Here is a 19,947-nt window from a genome sequence, read left to right as displayed (position 1 = left end):
GTGAATTTGATCCCAGTGAGGGTGTTGTTTATTAGTTTGTGTGTACACTTTCATAGTTCAAAATAACATAAAACAAGAGAATTAGTTCTCATGGGATGTTGGAAGTTGTACATTTGGGGAAAAGTAATATCTTTTCTTTTAGACATAAAACATAGGATGAAAGTTAGACTTTGTTTGCCTCATGGCATAATTCTTGTACTAGACTCAATGATCTGAACGCACAAGTAGCAGTGTATTTGGTTGAAGATATCCCAAGAGGTGCTGAGAAAATATTTTTGTATTGCATTTTTATTTAGTGAAGTTTCTGTGGTCGATGATTCTCCGTGCAAGTTTACATTAAACATTGTGATTGAACATTGCCCTGCTCCCTCAATGTATCTTGAAAACCAGTGGCATCTTTCATATTACTTCATGGTGACATATCATTTGTACTACACCTTATCACCCCAGAGTGTCTTTTTTCTAAAATTACATTTTTATTTTTCCAGGAGATGCAGAAATTGCTGCCAAGTTTGCTTCACAGTTGATCGACATGGGAGCTGATGTCACTCTTCGTAGCCGTTGGACAAATATGAATGCTTTGCACTATGCAGCTTACTTTGATGTTCCTGAGCTGATAAGAGTAGTTCTAAAGGATGCAAATGCTGGAGGTAGGCAGTCAAGTACTTAATTTTACAAGGGAATATATATAGGCTTTCCTTCCTTGTTTTCTTTACAATTAGAATTTTACAAGTTTCATAAAGGATGGCATTAACTCTCCATTTTTATAATTATCCTTATTTACAAAATTGCAATTAAATGCGTATAAATTGCTCCCAACAGTTTTGGAGTACTAGATGAGAATATATTTGGCATGTAATTAACTAGAACAATGTTAAAAACATAAGTTTGGAAGTAGTAATAGTCTCACTGTATTCTGTTTTGCTCTCAAATAGAACAATAATTAAATACTATCTTATTTTTCTCAAAGATTATCTTTGCTTTTCCTCTATCTCTGGAATTCATAATTCTGAGGCTTTGTGTATCATCTCATGTTCCTTCCAGTGAAAGGAAACATTGTTTAGTTGATTTGCTTCAGGCATTCGCCTTTTGTGAAAACAAATTAATTGAATGACTGGCGCTTAGAATGTGAGTCAAAGGACAGAGGCCTGGGGGAGGGTTGGAGGCTGAAAGTCTCATGTGGAAGATTGATTGGGAGTGAAACAATCTAAAGCGTTAGAGTGTATTGTCCATGCTGAATCCATTCAGTTGGTGGAAAGACATGTATCATCTGATTTAGCATCACCTTGGTTTAGCTACTAGGTTTTTTGAGGCTGATGAAATCCAACCAAAGTTAAATTTCAAATGATGAATAAAATAGACACTCAGCCTCATTAAGAAACAGACTCATTTCTGTGCCTTCAGCAAATGCCTTAGTTGCATGCCCCCATCCCACCTCTATTAAAACTGGAAGTGAGTGGGTTGGAGGCTGACATATCTTTCTAACCATGTCCAACCCTCACCTGACTTAAACCTTGTTTTTAGGGTTACAGTGCCCAACAAACCCTATTGTAGGTCCCAACCTTTGAAGTAATGTCAACCTCCATACAAAAGCTTAAACTTCTCCTCATCTTATTTTTCTTATGTCAGTGATGGCTAGCAGTCACTTTACAGTCATATTATGGTACAAATGTCCTTGGTGATGTTTGGTTTTTCATGCTGTGTCTTATAGAAAAGACCTGTGGATATTCCTTTAGAACCAGACTCCATTTGTAAAACAATGGTAAAATCATCAGTTATCTAACTTATAAATTCTCAAAGAGATATGGAAAATAATTGAGAAGTATCATTATGAGATTATATACCCTGAGGTTGAACATCTTTTCAAATGTTGAGGAAGAACATGTAGTTAATGTCCAATCATAAATCAAGTTTTTTGTGCTGTGTAGTACTAAACCTCCGACATTATTTCTTTCTTCAGTGGTGGAATACCTACTAAGCTTACATGAATCTTTCTTTATAACGTTGTTCTCTAGTCATGATAATTAACCTGTGGATTTTTCTCCTAATTCTTTCTGGTGCAACTGTGGTTTTTTATGACCTATTGACCTAACGTGAGCTTGATATTCCACCTCTGAATCATTGATTTGTAAATGTCATTGCAACATGTTCTTATAGTCAAGTGCCCTCCACATGCATCCTTGTGCTTAATTGGTCCCATTAATAACTGACTCGCCCGTTCAATGTTCCATTCTGTGATCAGTAATCACAACCAAGTTATTCTTCCATTCTTCTGATGAAGAAGTAAAAGAAAGATTTGTACTCATGTAATAGTTTTCGTCTCAGCCATCTCAGACAATGAGATACTTTTTCAAATGTATTCACTGGTGTAATGTAGAAAACGTAGCCACCAATTTGTACACAGCAAGCTCCCACATGCAACAGTGTGATAATGACCAGATCATTTGTTTTTGTGATGTCAATCAACTGATAAATATTGGCCAGGGCACCAGTGGTAATAACGTTGCTCTTCATTGAAATGCTGCCTTAAAGGAAGGCGACAGCCTAGTGGTGTTATCACTGGACTGTTAATCCTGTTCAGGGGACCAGGGTTTGAATCCTGTCATGACGCATGGTGAAATTTGAATTCAGCTAAAATAAAACTGGAATTAAGAGCCTAATGGCGATCATGAATCCATTATTGATTGTCAGGAAACAAAATGCCATCTGGTTCACTAATCTCGTTTAGGGAAGGAAACTGCCATCCTAGCCTAAACGTGACTCCAGACCCACAGAAATGTCGTTGACTCTTAACTGCCCTCTGGGCAATTCGGTATGGACAATAAATACTGGCCTAGCTAGTGACATCCTCATCTCGTGAATGAATAAATAAAAAAACTCTTACATTTACTAGGACCTGCATATACATGTTCACTATTACCTGTTTTTCTCATCTATAATCCAACATTTATATCACCTTTAGATCAATAATTCAGGTGACCTGCCTAATTCTGTTGTGGGCGAACCTAGGACCAGAGGACATAATATCAGAGTAAATAATTGCCCATTTAAGATAGAGATGAGGAGGAATTTCTTCTCTCAGATGGTAGTGAATCTGTGGAATTCTTTACCACAGAGAGCAGTAGAGGCTGTGTCTTTATATTCAAGGCTATGGTAGACAGACTTTTAATCAACAAGGGAATCAAAAAGGTGCAGAAGCAGAGCTGAGGGTTATCTGTTCAGCCATGTTCTCATTGAATGGCTGAATAGGCTTGTGAGTTGAATGGCCTACTTTTGCTCTTACATGTTGTTTTGTTTAACTGTGACCAAAGTGTTCAATCTATATTTTGCTTATTGTTCATAGAACTTTCTGTCTTTTCCAAATTAAATATACTGGCAACATTTCATTATGATTAGAATTTGTATATGTTACTATGTGAAAATTGATGTGAGGAATCCATTCATCTTGTCTAGCATAATCTAATATGTGTTGCAAGCATTTGCTTTCTGAAGCTCATAAATGGTGTCCAACCTTATATGTGTTTTAGCCATTTCAATTTCGTGCACAGGCCTAGAGTACAAAACTATTTATAATTTACCAGAAAATTGATAATATCACTCAATTCACAGATTGGTTAGTATTAGAGACAAAGGCCATACTGTTCTAGAAAGATATAACGTTCTGGAATTTAAGTCAATATACATTATTCTTACGATATAACATGCAATGTCTGACTGAGGACTGACGTTAGGAGAGACAGTGGTAAAAACATTTTTTTCAAAGCAGTGGTGAACTAAATCTGATGATAAAAACTAAATAATTAATTACAAATAAAACCTAATGACTTCGTTTGTTGTCAGTAAATATTTAATCTGTACCTATTGACAGATGTGGATGCCACTTGCAGCGATTTCAATTTTGGAACATCTCTGCACATTGCGGCGTCAAACCTCTGCTTGTCAGCTGTGAAATGTTTATTGGAACATGGAGCCACTCCTGTCTTTAGGGTAAGAAACTGTAGTATTTTAAAATTAACAGACCCAGTTTTCAGAAATAGTGCAAATACCCAAATGAATTTGTATTTAATTAGAAAATGCAAATGCAAATCTCTGTTCAAAATAAGTTAATTGGAACACTTAGAGATTAGCCATTTGTTAAAAATTACATGAAATGGAACTGGAGTGCCTTGACAACGCAGTCCACTTCAATGCATTATATAATTCACTTCACACCTCAATGCAGTTCTTATGGAAAGAACCAGAGAAGTAATACCAGCAAAACTGTCCATAGCAGAAAAGTGAGAACCCGTGGGCAGGGGGAAAGCATCCTTTATGTAAATATACTCAGGCAAGTTATGTCAAATTGTTGCCACCGGTAGGGCATTTTCTTTTGGCTTCCGGCATATATTTTAGTTTTGGGTTAGATGTCCATCTACTACACTATTCCATCAATATTTAAGCTTACATTAATAAAGTAAATAACTAAGTAGAAATGGCTGGACAGGTGATGTATTGTAGCTGTATGATGTGGGAGCTGGCTGATCGCATTGCGAACTGCAGTGACCACATCTGCAGCAAGTGTTGGTTGCTCGAGGAACTTCGGCTCAGAGTTGATGAGCTGGAATAGGAGCTTCAAACACTGGGGCACATCCGGGAGCGGGAGGAGTACCTGGACAATTTGTTTCAGGAGGCAGTCACACCTGGTAGATTAAGTAATTCAAATTTGATCAGTGGCCAGGGACAGCAGCGTGTGACTGTAAGCAAGGCAGGTAGAGGGATCCTGCAGTCAGGAACAGAGGAGCCTCAGCTCTTGACCTTGTCCAACAAGTATGAGGTACTTGCTCCCTGTGTGGATGAGGAAAAGGGCTGCAGGGAGGATGAGCCAACTGACCACTGCACCATGGTACGGGAGGCCATTCAAGAGGGGGAGCAAAAAGACAGGTGGTAGTTGTAGGGGATTCTATAATTAGGGGGATAGATAGTATCCTTTGTAAGCAGGATTGAGAGTCCTGCATGGTGTGTTGCCTGCCCGGTGCCAGGGTAAGGGATATCTCTGACTGGCTTGAAAGGATATTGGAGCGGGAGGGGGAGGATCCAGTTGTTGTGGTTCATGCCCTAACAAACAACATTGGCAAGACTAGGAAAGAGGGCTTGTTCAGAGATTATCAGGAGCTAGGAACCAAATTAAAGAACAGGTCCTCAAGGGTTATAATCTCCGGATTACTGCCCGAGCCATGTGCTAATTGGTATAGGGACATGAAAATAAGGGAAGTAAACATGTAGCTAAAAGAGTGGTGCAGGAAAGAGGGGTTCCTTTTCATGGGGCACTGGCATCAGTATTGGAACAGGAGGGATCTGTACCATTGGGACGGTCTCCACCTGAATCGAGCTAGGACCAATGTTCTAGCGAAAAAAAAAATAGGCTGTTCAACAGGACTTTAAACTAGAAAGGTTGGGGGGAGGGAACGGTGAAACTTGTCCCGGTGGGAAACAAAGCAGCAGGTTAACATCTGTAGTGGTGGATTCAACTAAGTGGAAAAATATGAAAGAAATGATAGAGAAGGAAAATTCAGGAGAGGTTATTACAGTCTCCAGCACAGACACAAACAGGACAGAGTGTTTGGAAAAGGCTAGCAATCAAACACTGGAAAAATGAATGAAAATGAGAAGAGGGAGGGTTAATACAGGACTGAAGTGTTATATCTGAATGCACGCAGTATAAACAATAAGATAAATGAGCATGGCACAGATCGCAACTGGCAGGTATGACGTGCTAGGCATCACGGAGACGTGGCTGCAAGGGTGTCAGGATTGGGAACTGAATATCCAAAGATATACATCCTATCGAAAAGATAGGCAAGTGGGCCGAGATGGTGGGGTTGCCTTATTAGTGAGAAATGAAATTAAATCAATAGGAAGAAACGAAGTAGGGTCAGATGGTGTAGAATCTGTGCGGGTCGAATTGATGAACCGCAAAGGTAAAAAAAACCATAGTTGGAGTTGTGTACAGGCCTCCAAACAGTAGTCAGGAGCTGGGGTGCAGGATACACCAGGAGATAGAAAGGCAAAGTCACAGCGATCATGGGGGATTTCAATATGTAGGTGGACTGGGAAAATCATGTTCATAGTGGATTGCAAGAAAAGGAGTTTGTGGAATGTCTACGAGATGGCTTTTTGGAGCAGCTCATGGTGGAGCCCACAAGGGAACAGGAAATACTGGATTTAGTGTTGTGCAATGAGGCAGACTTGATAGAGGAGCTTAAGGTAAAGGAACCCTGAGGAGGCAGTGATGATAAGATGATAGAATTTACTCTGCAATTTGAGAGGGAGAAGATAGAATCAGAGGTAACAGTATTACAGATGAATAAAGGTGACTACAGAGGTATGAGGGAGGAGCTGGGCAGCATTGACTGGAAGAGGAGCCTAGCAGGAACGACAGTGGAACAATGGCAGGAGTTGCTGGGAGTAATTCAGGAGATGCAGCAAAAATTCATCTCTAGGGAAAAAAAGCATGGTACAGGGAGGATGAGGTAACCATGGCTGACTGAGGAAGTCAGGGACAGCATAAAAGCAAAAGAGAAAGCATATAATGTGGTGAAGGGCAGTGGGAAACCAGAGGACTGGGAAGCTAACAAAGACCAACAGAGAGCAGCAAAAAAAGAAATAAGGAGGGAGAAGATTAAATAGGAGGGTTAGCTAGCCAGTAAGATAAATGAAGACTGTAAGAGTTTCATCAGGTATATAAAGGGCAAAAGAGAGGCAGAAGTGGACATTGGACCACTGGAAAATGACGGTGGAGAGATAGTAGTGGGGAACAAGGAAATGGCTGAGGAACTGAATAATTACATTGCGTCAGTCTTCACGGTGGAAGACACGAGTAATCTCCCAAAAATTGAAGAGAGTCAGGGGGCAGAGCTGAGTATGGTGGCCATCACCAGGAAAAGGTGCTAGTAAAATTGATTGGCCTGAAGGTGGATAAATCACCTGGACCAGATGGACTATACCCCAGAATTGTAAAGGAGACAGCTGAAGAGGTAGTGGAAGCGTTAGTGGTGATCTTTCAGGAATCACTAGAGTCAGGGAGGGTCCCAGAAGACTGGAAAATCGCTAATGTGACACCCCTGTTTAAAAAGGGAGTAAGGCAAAAGACGGAAAATTACAGGCCGATTAGCCTGACCTCGGTCGTGGGCAAGATTTTGAAGTCCATTGTAAAAAATGAGATTTCTGAATATTTGGAAGTGTACAGTAAAATAGGGCAAAGTCAGCACGGTTTCATCGAGGGGAGGTCATGCCTGACGAATCTGCTAGAATTCTTTGAGGAAGTAACAAGCAGGGTAGATCAAGGAGAGCCAATGGATGTTATCTACCTGGACTTCAAGAAAGCCTTTGATAAGGTGCCACACAGGAGGCTGCTGAGTAAGATAAGGGCCCACGGTGTTGGAGGCAAGATACTAGCATGGATAGAAGATTGGCTGTCTGGCAGAAAGCAGAGAGTAGGGATAAAGGGGTCTTTCTCGGGATGGCAGCCGGTGATGAGTGACGTACTACAAGGGTCGGTGCTGGGACCACAACTCTTCACTTTGTAGATTGATGATCTAGATGAAGGAACTGTGGAAATTCTGGCTAAGGTTGCAGACGATACAAAGATAGGCGGAGGGACAGGTAGTATTGAGGAGTGGCGAGGCTGCAGAAGGACTTGGACAGGTTAGGAGAGTGGGCAAAGAAGTGGCAGATGGAGCACAACGTGGGAAAGTGTGAGGTCATGCAATTTGGTAAGAAGAACAAAAGCATAGACTATTTTCTAAATGGGGAGAAAATTCAGAAGTCTGAAGTGCAAAGAGACTTGGGAGTTCTCGTCCAGGATTCTGTGAAGGTAAACTTGCAGGTTGAGTCAGTAGTTAGGAAGGCAAATGTGATGTTGGCATTTATTTTGAGAGGACTTGAATATAAAAGCAGGGATGTACTACTGAGGCTTTATAAGGCTCTGGTCAGGTTCATTTGGAGTATTGCGTGCAGTTTTGGGCCCCATATCTCAGGAAGAGTATACTTGCCCTGGAGCGGGTTCAGAGGAGGTTCACGAGAATGGTCCCAGGAATGGAAAGCTTAACATATGAGGAATGTTTGAGGACTCTGGGACTATACTCATTGGAGTTTAGAAGGATGAGGGGGAATCTAATTGAAACTTTCAAAATACTGAGTGGCCTGGACAAAGTGGATGTTGGGAAGATGCTTCCATTGGTAAGAGAGCCTAGGACCCAAGGGCACAGCCTTAGAGTAAAGGGAAGACCTTTTAGAACAGAGATAAGGAGAAACTTCTTCAGCCAGAGAGTGGTGAATCTATGGAATTCACTGCCACAGAAGGCTGTGGAGACCAGGTCATTGAGTACATTTAAGACTGAGATAGATAGGTTCTTGATTATCAAGGGGATCAAGGGTTACGGGGAGAAAGCAGGAAAATGGGGTTGAGGAACCTTTCAGCCATGATTGATTAGCGGAGCAGACTCGATTGGCCGAATGGCCTAATTTCTGCTCCTATGTCTTATGGTCTTAAGATATTAAATGCAATATTACTGTGATAAAATGTTAAAATATTAGGAGCCCTGACTTATTTATGGAAATAAAAGATCTCTGAAAAATTACATGCTCTGGAATACTAATGTAATATTTTAATTAATTAATCTGATTTGTCAGCCGTATTTTACATAAGCAATTACGGTGGCTGTGGAGATTAGCGGACCAACCACTATTTTGAAATTTCTAATTAGCAAGCTATTGAGCTTATTCATGACCCAAACACCTGCTTCATTTTTAGTTTCAAATGAGCAAAAATTCTGAATGTTTTCAGCATTTATAATGAGGCAGCCCAAAGAAAAGGGCTGCTACTAGGACTATAGTGGTTGAATGCAGCAACTGATTCTGATGCAGGCGGTCTAGTCTATTCTGTAAACTTGTGGCTGTGACCAACTTCATGGCAGTAGCCCTCTGCTGTTTTATGCTCAGTCTATAATCCTGATTGGTGGAGCTCCCTTTGAGTCCCCATATGGCCTCCTTCTGTAAGCTGATGAAACAGGGGCATGAGCAAGAGCAAGTGGACCTCTCAGATTCCATTCCATGTCCCTCACCCTGCTACAAAATTCAAAACTGTGCAATATGATTCAAAGATAGCTATTTTCTTACGTTGCTTTATTTAAATTGTTGTTTAATTTTTCTGATTCCTGTATTCTTTGTTTCACAAGTGATGCTGTATAATAGGGGGTCACTTAGCTCAGTTGTCTGAACAGCTGGTTTTCAGTGCAGAGTGGTGTCCACAGTATAGTATTTCTGGACTGGCTGAGGTTACCATGAAAGACTGTCCTTCTCAACCTTTTCCCTCTCCTGAGATGTGGTGACCCTCAGGTTAAACCACCTTCAGCCATATTCATCTAATGAGAAAACAGCCCTATGGTCCAGCAGGACTATGGCATCATTTTACCAAGTAAAGTAAAAAAAAGTTCTACAAAATAAATTTATGGAATTTATTAATTTTTGAAAAATAAAGGATTCACCAGAGTAGTTGGGAAATTTTTAATACAAAATAAGAACAAATTTACTCTTTAGTCCTCTGCAGTTTTGTGTAGTATGAAGTCATCCATATCTGAAGAAATTGTAAGATTTCTGCACTGCTTTGTTATCTTTATATATACATTTGTTCAGTGTTGTAAAAATAGACTAAATTGAATTAAAAGTAACATTTTTGCCAATTAATGTCATTAACTATCTCACTTATATTGTCAATAGGATCAGACTGAGGGCAGTACAATTTCATCTGCCTGGGTTGATTCAAAATAGTTCCAATATACAGTAAAATTTAGCCCTCAATTTGTAATGCACAAGAACAGCCAAGATAGTATGGAACTGTTTTGTGCCAAGGCTTTATTCTAGACTGTACTACTCAGTTGCTATTTACCCTGGGGCAAATTACTCCCCAGGTTTGGAAGTACATTAAAGTGTAGCAGGTGTTTGAATACTCTGGACATCAGGTCCTTCTGGCAGAGGCCTGGACTGCTGCTTTTTTGTGGCAGAAGGTCTTTGCATCACTGTCAATCATCCAGTATGCTTGCAAAGGTACTTTTATGTTGACAGAATGTTGCCGCTAGCAGGTCTTCTTCCTAGCTGGCACTGAGACATCTGGAGATACAGCAGTGGAACTTTTGCAGTCACCAATTATCTTTTAATGTTGACCTTCTTTGGAATAGTGTAGCACTGTTAAACATCAACGAAAAAGCAGAATGTGGAGGTTACGAATCTCTAAGCATATATTAAAAATAAACCTTTTCTGTCTTTGTTATGCTACCTTTACATCCTTGATCTTTGTCATCCAACACTTATTACTTTTTTTCTAATTTTGCTCTCACAGTGGGAAGGTACCATTTTTAGGAGAGGCTTTCTTATTTTCTTCTGGCATTCTGTACCAGACCAACTATCTCTGCTGTTAATTGAGTAGTTTCAATGATTTTGGATGATGGGAAAATGAACCTCTCTAGCCTCTTCCAATATTGCATCAACAGCAGGGTGCAGTGTTTTTTGAGTGTTTTGACAATCGTAGGGATGAATTCTACAAAATGACCTCAATTTTATGATGGGGCAAGTTTTCCCATTCTTCTGAATGTTGCGGCCAAACCCACCATTCACTTTTCACTTGTCCCATTCGGCTGTTGGCTCAAGGCAGGTCTTTTGCCCCCATCTGGGGAGGAAGTACTAACTGCCAGCTGTTAATTGGCTGACAGTTCTCCACTGGCAGTGGCCACTGCATTGACTGCATCCACTTCCCAACAGCAATTCTCCACAGAGCTGGATGTGAAGGTTAGTAGGAAGTCAGATGGAGGTGGTGTTAGGCTGGCAGACCCTGATATCGGAATAGGGCGGATAGGGCATAAGTCACCAATAATGCTGAGAGAGGCACTTAAGTGTCCATTAATTATCCCACGGTGGGTGGGTTTCCCAATGCTTCTTCTGGCTTAGATAAAAGTGTGACACATAGATGAGCTCTGGGAATGATGCCTAATTTTACGACCTCCAATCCTTCCTCCTGCCAGTTTGCTACAAGTAGCTGTAAAGTCCCAGCCGTTGGTTGGAATTTAGTGGTGATGATGCAGGTGTAACAGATGTGCAACAAGCTGGAAATTGTGGGATAGAGTCAGAGTAATATGGCATGGAAACAGGCCCTTTGGACCAAACTGGTCCATGCTGACCATGTTGCCATCTCAGCTAATTCCAGTTGCCCGCTTTTGATCCATATCACTCTAAACCCTTCCCATCTATGTACTATCCAAATGTTTTTTAAATGTTGCTATTGTACCTGCCTTAACCACTTTCTCTGGCAGCCCATTCCATATATGCACCACTCCCTGCATGAAGAAGTTGCCCTTCAGGTCTTTCCTAAATCTATCACCTCTTACTTTAAACCTATGCCCTCTAGTTTTCTGAGGAGGGGTCACCAGACCCGAAACATCAACTCTGATTTTTTCTTCACAGATGCTGAGCTTTTCCAGCAACTTCTGTTTTTGTTCCCTCTAGTTTTCAATTCCCCATCCCTGGGATGATAAAGACTATGAATTCATCCCATCCATGCCCTTCATGATTTTATGTACCTCAATAAGGTCACCCCTTATTTTCCCACGTTCCAAGGAATATCCTGACCAACCTGTCCCTATAACTCAGGCCTGCTGGTCCTGGCAGCATCCTTGTAAATCTTCCTTGCACACTTTCCGGTTTAACTGTGTCTATCCTATAACAGAGTGACCAAAACTGGACACAATACTCCAAGTGTGGTCTAATCAATGACTTATACAACTGTAACACAATGTCCCAACTCCTATACTCAATGCCTTGACCAATGAAGGCCAGCATGCTAAATGCCTTCTTCACTACCCTGTCTACCTGTGATGCCGCTTTCAACGAACTACGTACTTGTGCTCCTAGGTTTTTCTGTTCCGCAACACTCTTCAGGACCTTACCATTTACTTTATAAGTACTACCTTGGTTTGACTTTCCAAAATGCAACACATCACACTTACCTGTATTGAATTGCATTTGCCAATCCTCAGCTCACTTGCCTATCTAATCAAGACCCCTCTGTAATTTTTGATAGCCTTCCTCACTATCAATGAAACCTCCTAATTTCGTATCATCCGCAAACTTACTAATCAGTAATCAGGATGGTAGTAGTGGTTGCAATAATTACATAATTCAATTAGAAATGGCATTTCTAATGAATTTTGTAGTTTACTGAAAATAATATCTTGGTTTTATAAGATGTAGTAAAATGACCCGTTGTTCTTCAAAGAACATTTCCAAACAAAATTTGCACAGAACATAAAGAGTTGTTGCGATAGAATACCAACAACCTGGTTGGAAAGTTAGGTTTTGAGGAGTAATATTAAAGGAGAAAATGGAGATTGAGAGGTATAGAGTGGGAATTTCAGATCCCAGGTCCGAGATTGTTGAATAAATGACTATCAAGCTTTGAATACTTAAAATATGGAATTGGAGAAGAACAGATATCTTGGTACAGAGTGGTTTGCAGCAATACTGGAATGGGGTGTAAAGTATGCTAGGAGTTAAAAGGATGAGAGTTTTACGTATGCAGTATAGGTCAGCAAAAACATGGTAAATTGAACTTAGTGCAAGTTTTGAATAAATTCAAGCTATGGAGGCAGGAAGAAGACATTCTGGCCAGGTGAGCTGGTACTACATTAAGAAGCTGCATTTCAAGCTTTGAATTATATTTACAGTCATAGAGTCATACAGCATGGAAACAGACCTTTCGGTCCAGCTCATCCATGCCAAGCAAGTTTATCAAACTAAACTAGTCATATTTGCCTGTATTTATTCCTCCAAACCTGTCCTATTCATGTACCTGTCCTAATGTCTTTTATCTGTTGTAGCTGTGCCTGAATCTACCACTTCCTCTGGCAGTTCATTCCATACGAACCACCTCGGTATGCAAAAGTTGCCCCTCAGGCCCCTTTTAAATGTTTTGACTCATACCTTAAAATTATGCCCTCTAGTTCTGAACTCCCTAATGCTAGGGAAAAGACCTTTGCTATTCACCTTATCTATGCCCCTCATATTTTTATAAACCAATATAAGATCACCCCTCAATCTCCTATGCTCCAGTGGAAAAAGTCCCAGCTTATCCAGCCTCTCCAGCCTCTCCTTATAACTCAAACCCTCCAGTAATATCCAATACCATCTTTGCAAATCTTTTCTGCACCCTCTCCAATTTAATAATATCCTTCCTACAGCAGGGTGACCAGAACTGTACACAATATTCCAAAAGTGGCCTCACCAATGTCCTGTACAGCTCAACATAATGTTCCAACTCCTATACTCAATGGCCTGAGCAATGAGGCAACTTTGCTAAATGCCTTCTTAACCAACCTGTCTACCTGTGACACAACTTTCAAAAAACTATGTACCTGAATCCCTTGGTCTCGGTGTTCTATAACACTCCCCACAGTCCTACCATTAACTGTGTAAGTCTTGCTTGTTCATCTTACCAAAATGCAACACCTAGGTTTTGTCTAAATTAAACCCCATCTGCTACTCCTTGGCCTGTTGGCCCAATTGATCAAGATCCCTTTGTAACCTTAGATAATCTTCCTCTCTGTCTTTTATACCACCAATTTTGATGTCATTCGCAAACTTACTAACCGTGCTTCCTATATTCTCAACCAAATCATTTATATAAATGACAAACAACAATGGACCCAGCACCGATTCTTACGGAACACTGCTGGTCACAGACTTCCAGTCGAAAAACAATCCTCCACCACAACCCTCTGTCTCTTATCATCAAGTCAACTTTGTATCCAATTTGCAAACTCTCCCTGAATCTCATGTGATTTAACTTTACTAAACAGTCTACCACGCAGAACCTTGTCAAAGCCCTTACTAAAGTCCATGTAAACAACATCAACTGCTTTGCCCTCATCTATCTTCTTGGTCACATTCTCAAAAAACTCACTCAAGTTTGTGAGACACAGTTTCTCATGAACAAAGTTATGCTGACTATCCCTAATCAGTCCTTGCCTTTAAAAATGCATGTAAATTCTGTCTCTCTGAATCTCCTCCAACAACCTACCCCGACTAACATTAGACTCACGAGCCTATAGTTCCCAGGCTTCTGCTTGCAGCCTTCCTTAAATAAAAAGTACAACATCTCATGTGTGGCTGTAGGTGATACAAATATCTCTGCCAGGAGCCCCACAATTTCTTCACTAGCTTCCCTCAGTGCCCTAGGATACACTTAGATCAGGTCCCGGAGATTTATCTAACTTTATGCTAAGTATGATCTCCAGCACCTCCTCTTCTGTAATGTGGACTGTTTTCAAGACAGCAATATTTATTTCCCTGAGTTCCCCAGCTTCCATGTCTTTCTCCACAGTAAATACTGAAATGAAATCTATTGTAAAAAACTTCAAAATAGGCTTTAGTGTGGCATATGTTTGACATTAATTTAGTCAGATAAGATGACTAGCATCACATTGACTTCATTGATCTGAATCTGAACAACATATGAATGACATCCATCAAGAGATGTTAGAAATGTTGATCCTCTGTCTTCAAACTGTCTCTTTTGTGTTGTGTCTGATCTTTTTGCAATTTCTTGAGGGATACTTGAGAAAAGGTGGCACAAAATTTCACAGAGTATGGATGAAAAATTCATTTAGGTCAGCAAAACTGTTAAAATATTCTCAGTATAAAAATATTGCAATACTATGCTTTTGTCACAAGAGGTCATCAATAAACTGCAAAGAAACAGCAAAGCAGAAAATAAGCAGAATTTCATTTTCTTCACTCTGTGTAGAATGATATTTTTGATAGATCCTCAATTTTTCATCCTCACTGCCCTATAAGAAAAAGTAGGTCCCAGTCTAGAGTATTACCTAAATGATAAAAACCCTGAAACCCAGTCCTGAGGAAGGGTAATACCCGAAATATGGATTGGCAATGTGCGGGATTTCTATTCCATCTACTTGGAGCACTTGACATGGGCCTCTTGTTATTTTTGTATTTTTATGGTTAGACTCGATTTAAATGTGGTTGGCAAGCTGCAAGCAATAGTCAAATTCCCTATTGACAGCGTAGCAATTGGAAGAGTATGAAATCTGATTGGCCATCCTCGACTTCAAGGTAGTGTGTAGAAGGAGGAGATGAGGACTTTGATTTCCTTTGAATAGTTGATAACATGACTTCTATCAGTGATTCTAGATTTTCTAATGTAGTAGCAATCCTTGAGAACTTAGCAGCAGAAAAGAAGTTTGAGGTTGATGAGTATCCAGACAAATTTCTCAACTTCAGTGGAGAAAAGTGGAAGAGCAACTAAATGTAATGATCATTTTCCCACCTGTGTGTGGTGCAGGTATTAAAAAATGATCTTTGTCGTCAGCAATCACACGCTGACGAGAATGATTGTCCTAGGAAATTCCATGTCACTGGGCCATGGGTTCTGTGCATCCTTGCATGGTTAATTAGCCCAATCTTAGAGATACATCTCTGACCACACGTTTGACAACGGGTTTTCAGAGGTGGCAGTGGTCCTTGGCCTTGAGGTCTTTAATGTTCTTTTCTCTGGTTCCTTTTCCATATTTCCCCTTGCCAACGGGTTTGCGCAAAGAATTGTGTCCCATCACACAGGAGTTTCCTCCATGTCGGTCTCTTCTGAATGAGGGTCTCCCATACATTGACATCTATATTGCACTTCTTGAGGAAGCCTTCAGAGAATCTTTGAAATGCTTCCTTTGTCCTCCTTTCGTTCGAGTGCCTTCCTCGAGCTGGGTGAAGAAGATTTGCTTTGACAGTCAGAACTCAGGCATACTGAGCACATGGCCAGCTCAGAAAGTTGGTTTTGGATGATCATGGCCTTGATGCTGGTGCTATTTAGCTACTTTAAGGATGCTGATGTTAGTATGCATGTCCTTCCAGTTGATGTGGAGAATATATTTCAGACAGTGTCGATGTAACTTCTCAAAGATCTTGACATGGCATCTATATTTAGTCCAGAGCCATATGGAAGAGTTATACACAGGGATTTGAATTAGCGTGGATGTCACAGTAGTGGACAACATTCATCCTTATGTGTCTGAAGGTGGCATTCACAGATTCAATGCATTGTTGAATCTCCGCATAGATGCCAGCCTTAGATGAGAGGTAGCTTCCCAGGTAAGGGAAAGGTTCCACGTTTGGGAGGATGTCTCCATTGATTTTAATGGAGTGATAGACTGAAACTTGACATGGGATGGGTTAGTAAAGGAATTGTCTTCTTGAGATTGAGGCTGAGATCAATTCCTCATTGTGCTTCCTTGAAGCCATTAAGCAAGGCTTAAGATTTTCTTCAAAGAGAGTAGAGATGACATTGTCATCCACATATTGAAGTTCCACAAGCGAGGTCCTTGTTGTGTCTTTTTGGATTTCAACTGTTTGAGGTTGAAAAGATTTCAGTCCATCCTGTAGACCATGTCCATGCCACTGGGAAGCTTGTTCTTAACAAGGTGAAGAATAGTAGTGATGAAGATGGAGAAAAGGGAGGTGCAATGACACAGCCCTGCTTAACCCCTGTGTTGACCTCAAAGAATTGTGTCATATTACCCTTGGAGAAGACTGTGCCAACATCTTGTCATGGAGGAGAAGGAGGATATTGATGAATTTCACTGGACAGTCAGCCTTTGACAGGGTCTTCCACAGCCCTTCCGATTGACTGAGTCAAAAGACTTGGTCAGATCGATGAAGGCCCCATAGAGTGGTTGGTCTTGATCCTATCAATTCTTTTGGCGTTACCGAGCATGTCCGTAGTTCTATGGTTTGATCAGAAGCCACAGTGGCTTTCAGTAAGACTTTTCTCAGAGATTGGGAAAAGACACCTAATAAGGATTCGGGTGATTATCTTGCTGGTGATGGAGAGTAGGGAGATTTCTTGGTAGTTCTCACAGTTCATTTTGTCTCCTTTCTTGAAGGCAGTATTCCTGAGATCAGCAGGGATTTCTTCTTTGTCTCAGATTTTCAGGAACAGGTGATGGCAAAGACAGGTTAGCTCTGCTCCTCCAAGTGTGAGAATCACTACTGGAATCCATCAATTCCTGCATTTTTTCCTTTCATAGAATTCCTACAGTGTGGAAGCAGACCTTTCTGCCCATCGAGTTCATACTGATCCTCTAAAGGACATCCCACCCATACCCACCTCCCCTATAACCTTGTATTTCCCATGGCTAATCAACCTAGCCTGCACATCCCTGGACACTGTGGACAATTTAGCATGACCTGTCCACCCAACCTGCACATCTTTGGATTGTGTGAGGAAACCAGAACACTTGGAGGAAACTCATGCAGACATGAGGAGAATGTGCAAACTCCACACAGAAAGTTGCCCAAGAGTGGAACCGAACCCGGGTCCCTAGCCCTGTAAGGCAGCAGTGCTAGCCACTGAGCCACCGTGCCATCCTTTCTTAATGTGTTTAATGGCTGCTTCAACTTCTGCCAAACGTTCTACCAGGAATGTGAAGGTAAGGTATCTTCATATCTTGTTTCTCTCCATGGACTTGCATCGTGGTGTTTTAGCTATCAATTTGTTCTCCCTACCATTTCCCCTGCCACAGAACCACATTTGACTGTTCTTTATCTTATGATACACAGGCTCAGATTTTCATTTCTAGGTTGGGCCTGCAAATGAGGGAGAAGTCCCAGCTCAAGGAATCCGAGCCCTAAAAGAACAACCTCTCAAATTTTCCATTTCCAATCAACATGTACAGGCTAGTTTGAAAGTTTGACTAGTGGAAGCTGGAAGAGCAAGGAATGCTGTTGATTCCAGAGACTGATGGAGTGGAAAACCTGCCTGGGGATGCTCCAACACTGCGCTGAAAGTTAGATTCAAATATAAAGCGCACCTGTTTCCGCACCTCCCTGCTCCCGACAGCTATCACTTCTGTTCAAATCTATGGCTAATCCATGCCACTTAATTTCCATCATACTGGCCTCCACATGCTCGGTGCCAACCTATGCCCTGTACCTACCCCATGGCCCCTCATGCCTTGATGGCCATTGGCCCTTGTCCTTATCCCTAATACACCCTTTGCATCTACCCATCCAATGGCCCTTCACACCCCCATGCCAATCTATGTTGTCCACCCATGCCTTATGACCTTTTATAGCCCTTATACCGTTAACACAATTTCTACACCCCACAGCTACCTTTTGCTGTTCTATTTCCATACCAATACGCCTGGTATCTACTGAGGGCAAACCACAAGAGACATGCTGACAGAAAATAATTATGCGTCAATCGCTGATGCCTCAATTAAAAGAAAACCTCATTGATGCAAAAGCATTCAATATATTGAAATTCCTTTAATGAATTCCTCATGAAGAACAATAATTTCATAAGTACTTAATTCCTTTCTAAACAAACATTTGTATTCCATAAACAGTTAGAGCTGTCCATTGAAATGCTGATTTAGAGTCATACAGTCATACAGCACGGAAACAGACCCTTTGGTCCAACGTGTCCATGCCGAACATAATCCCAAACTAAACTAGTCCCACCTGACTGCTCCTGTTAGGCATTGTTTTTACAATCGTTTGATAGTTCGTAAAATTCGTAATACAGCGCATTGAAATGCTTCACACATTTTTTGGACATTTCCTTTATAGCTTTGACAGTCCCAATGAGTTTGTGCATGTCTAATTTTATAATCACGATGTATACCTTACCTCTTACAAAGTGTACCTTTCTTCTTGCAAAGTATACTTCACCTCCCTAAAGTGGACCTTATCTCTCCTGAAGGGAGCCTCCATTAAAACATGCTTTACCTTTGCCAAAAGGCATATTACCATCCCAAAGATGTCCCTGGAGCAGATCCAAAAGGGTACTTTTACATGTCCAAAGGGGTTTTCTGACTATCCAAAAGAAATGTATTAAGATTAGACCTGTTCCAAAATCATTAACTTTCAACACTCTGAGTTCCACATTTCAGGGAATCCAAAATTTAATTTTAGCTCAGCCCTGGATCTCACTGAGATGAATGATGTTGAAAAATGAAAGATGTTGGTTTCATTGGCAAGGCCTGGAATTCCCAGTTTCTTCTGATATTTTTGCCATGGTGAAAGTCTCTCTATCCCGATAGAAATCTGGACAGAATGTTAAGTTGTCTGAATCATTTTTAAAAACCTTTCAAATTGTATACATTTCAAAGTACAAGCAAGTAATCCTGCTTTTAAACAGACACATTACCAATGAAATAAAGATGACTGTGTGAAAGGCCATGGATATCAGCTGTTTAGGCATCTTGCCTTGCGTTTCTCTTTCAGTACACTCATCTGCTGCTGCCTACCCCTACTTTTGTGCTTTATCCTTTTCTGAGGTCCATTTGGCATCTTGGGATTTATAAGGACATAGATTGAGGATGAGTCCATATTTGGGCATGTATTTTATTTGTCTTTCCAAAGACCTTCATTGAAATTGGCACCTCATCAACATTCACTCAGTGATTCCTAAGATATAGAAGAATCACCAAAAAAATTATATCATGTAAAGAGACCATTCAACCTACCATCCAGGTTGCGCCAGCTGAATAATCTAGCTGCCTACTCTAATCCCATTTGCCAACACCAATCCATTTTCTTGCAGGTTACAGTACTTCAGATGCAGATTCAGGTTTCTTTTAAATGATTTGAGGGTTTTCACTTCATCACCAAACTGGGCAGCAAAATTGCAGGTCGTTATACTCTAGAAATCACCAACCCACCAAAGGTGCTGAATGTAACAGGCAAGCATTTCGCTCAAATCAAACAAGCTATCCAACAAGATGCAAATCTCCAACCATTGCCAGAATTAGTGGTAAAAGGATGACCAGAGAGCATCAAGGATATAACTATTGCTATATGAGCATATTGGAAGTATAGAGATGAACTGAGATGCTCAAGACTGCATAG

At 40.8% G+C, this 19,947-nt stretch overlaps 1 protein-coding gene across 1 annotated transcript in view; it reads left to right on the top strand.

Moving 5' to 3' along the window:
- LOC109935392 (CAP-Gly domain-containing linker protein 4-like) overlaps nt 1-19,947 on the top strand; it is a 190,292-nt gene that overhangs the window by 59,583 nt on the left and 110,762 nt on the right. Inside the window, exons 5-6 of the mRNA XM_048601410.1 lie at nt 489-650; nt 3,869-3,987. Coding sequence (XP_048457367.1) covers nt 489-650; nt 3,869-3,987 — 281 coding nt within the window. The remainder of the gene's footprint in view (nt 1-488; nt 651-3,868; nt 3,988-19,947) is intronic.

This window comes from Rhincodon typus, chromosome 9 (genome assembly GCF_021869965.1).
Source record: "Rhincodon typus isolate 14 chromosome 9, sRhiTyp1.1, whole genome shotgun sequence".
Lineage (NCBI taxonomy): Eukaryota > Metazoa > Chordata > Chondrichthyes > Orectolobiformes > Rhincodontidae > Rhincodon > Rhincodon typus.
The sequence above is the reverse complement of the archived record's forward strand: the minus strand, read 5'-3'. Positions and strand labels throughout refer to the sequence as shown.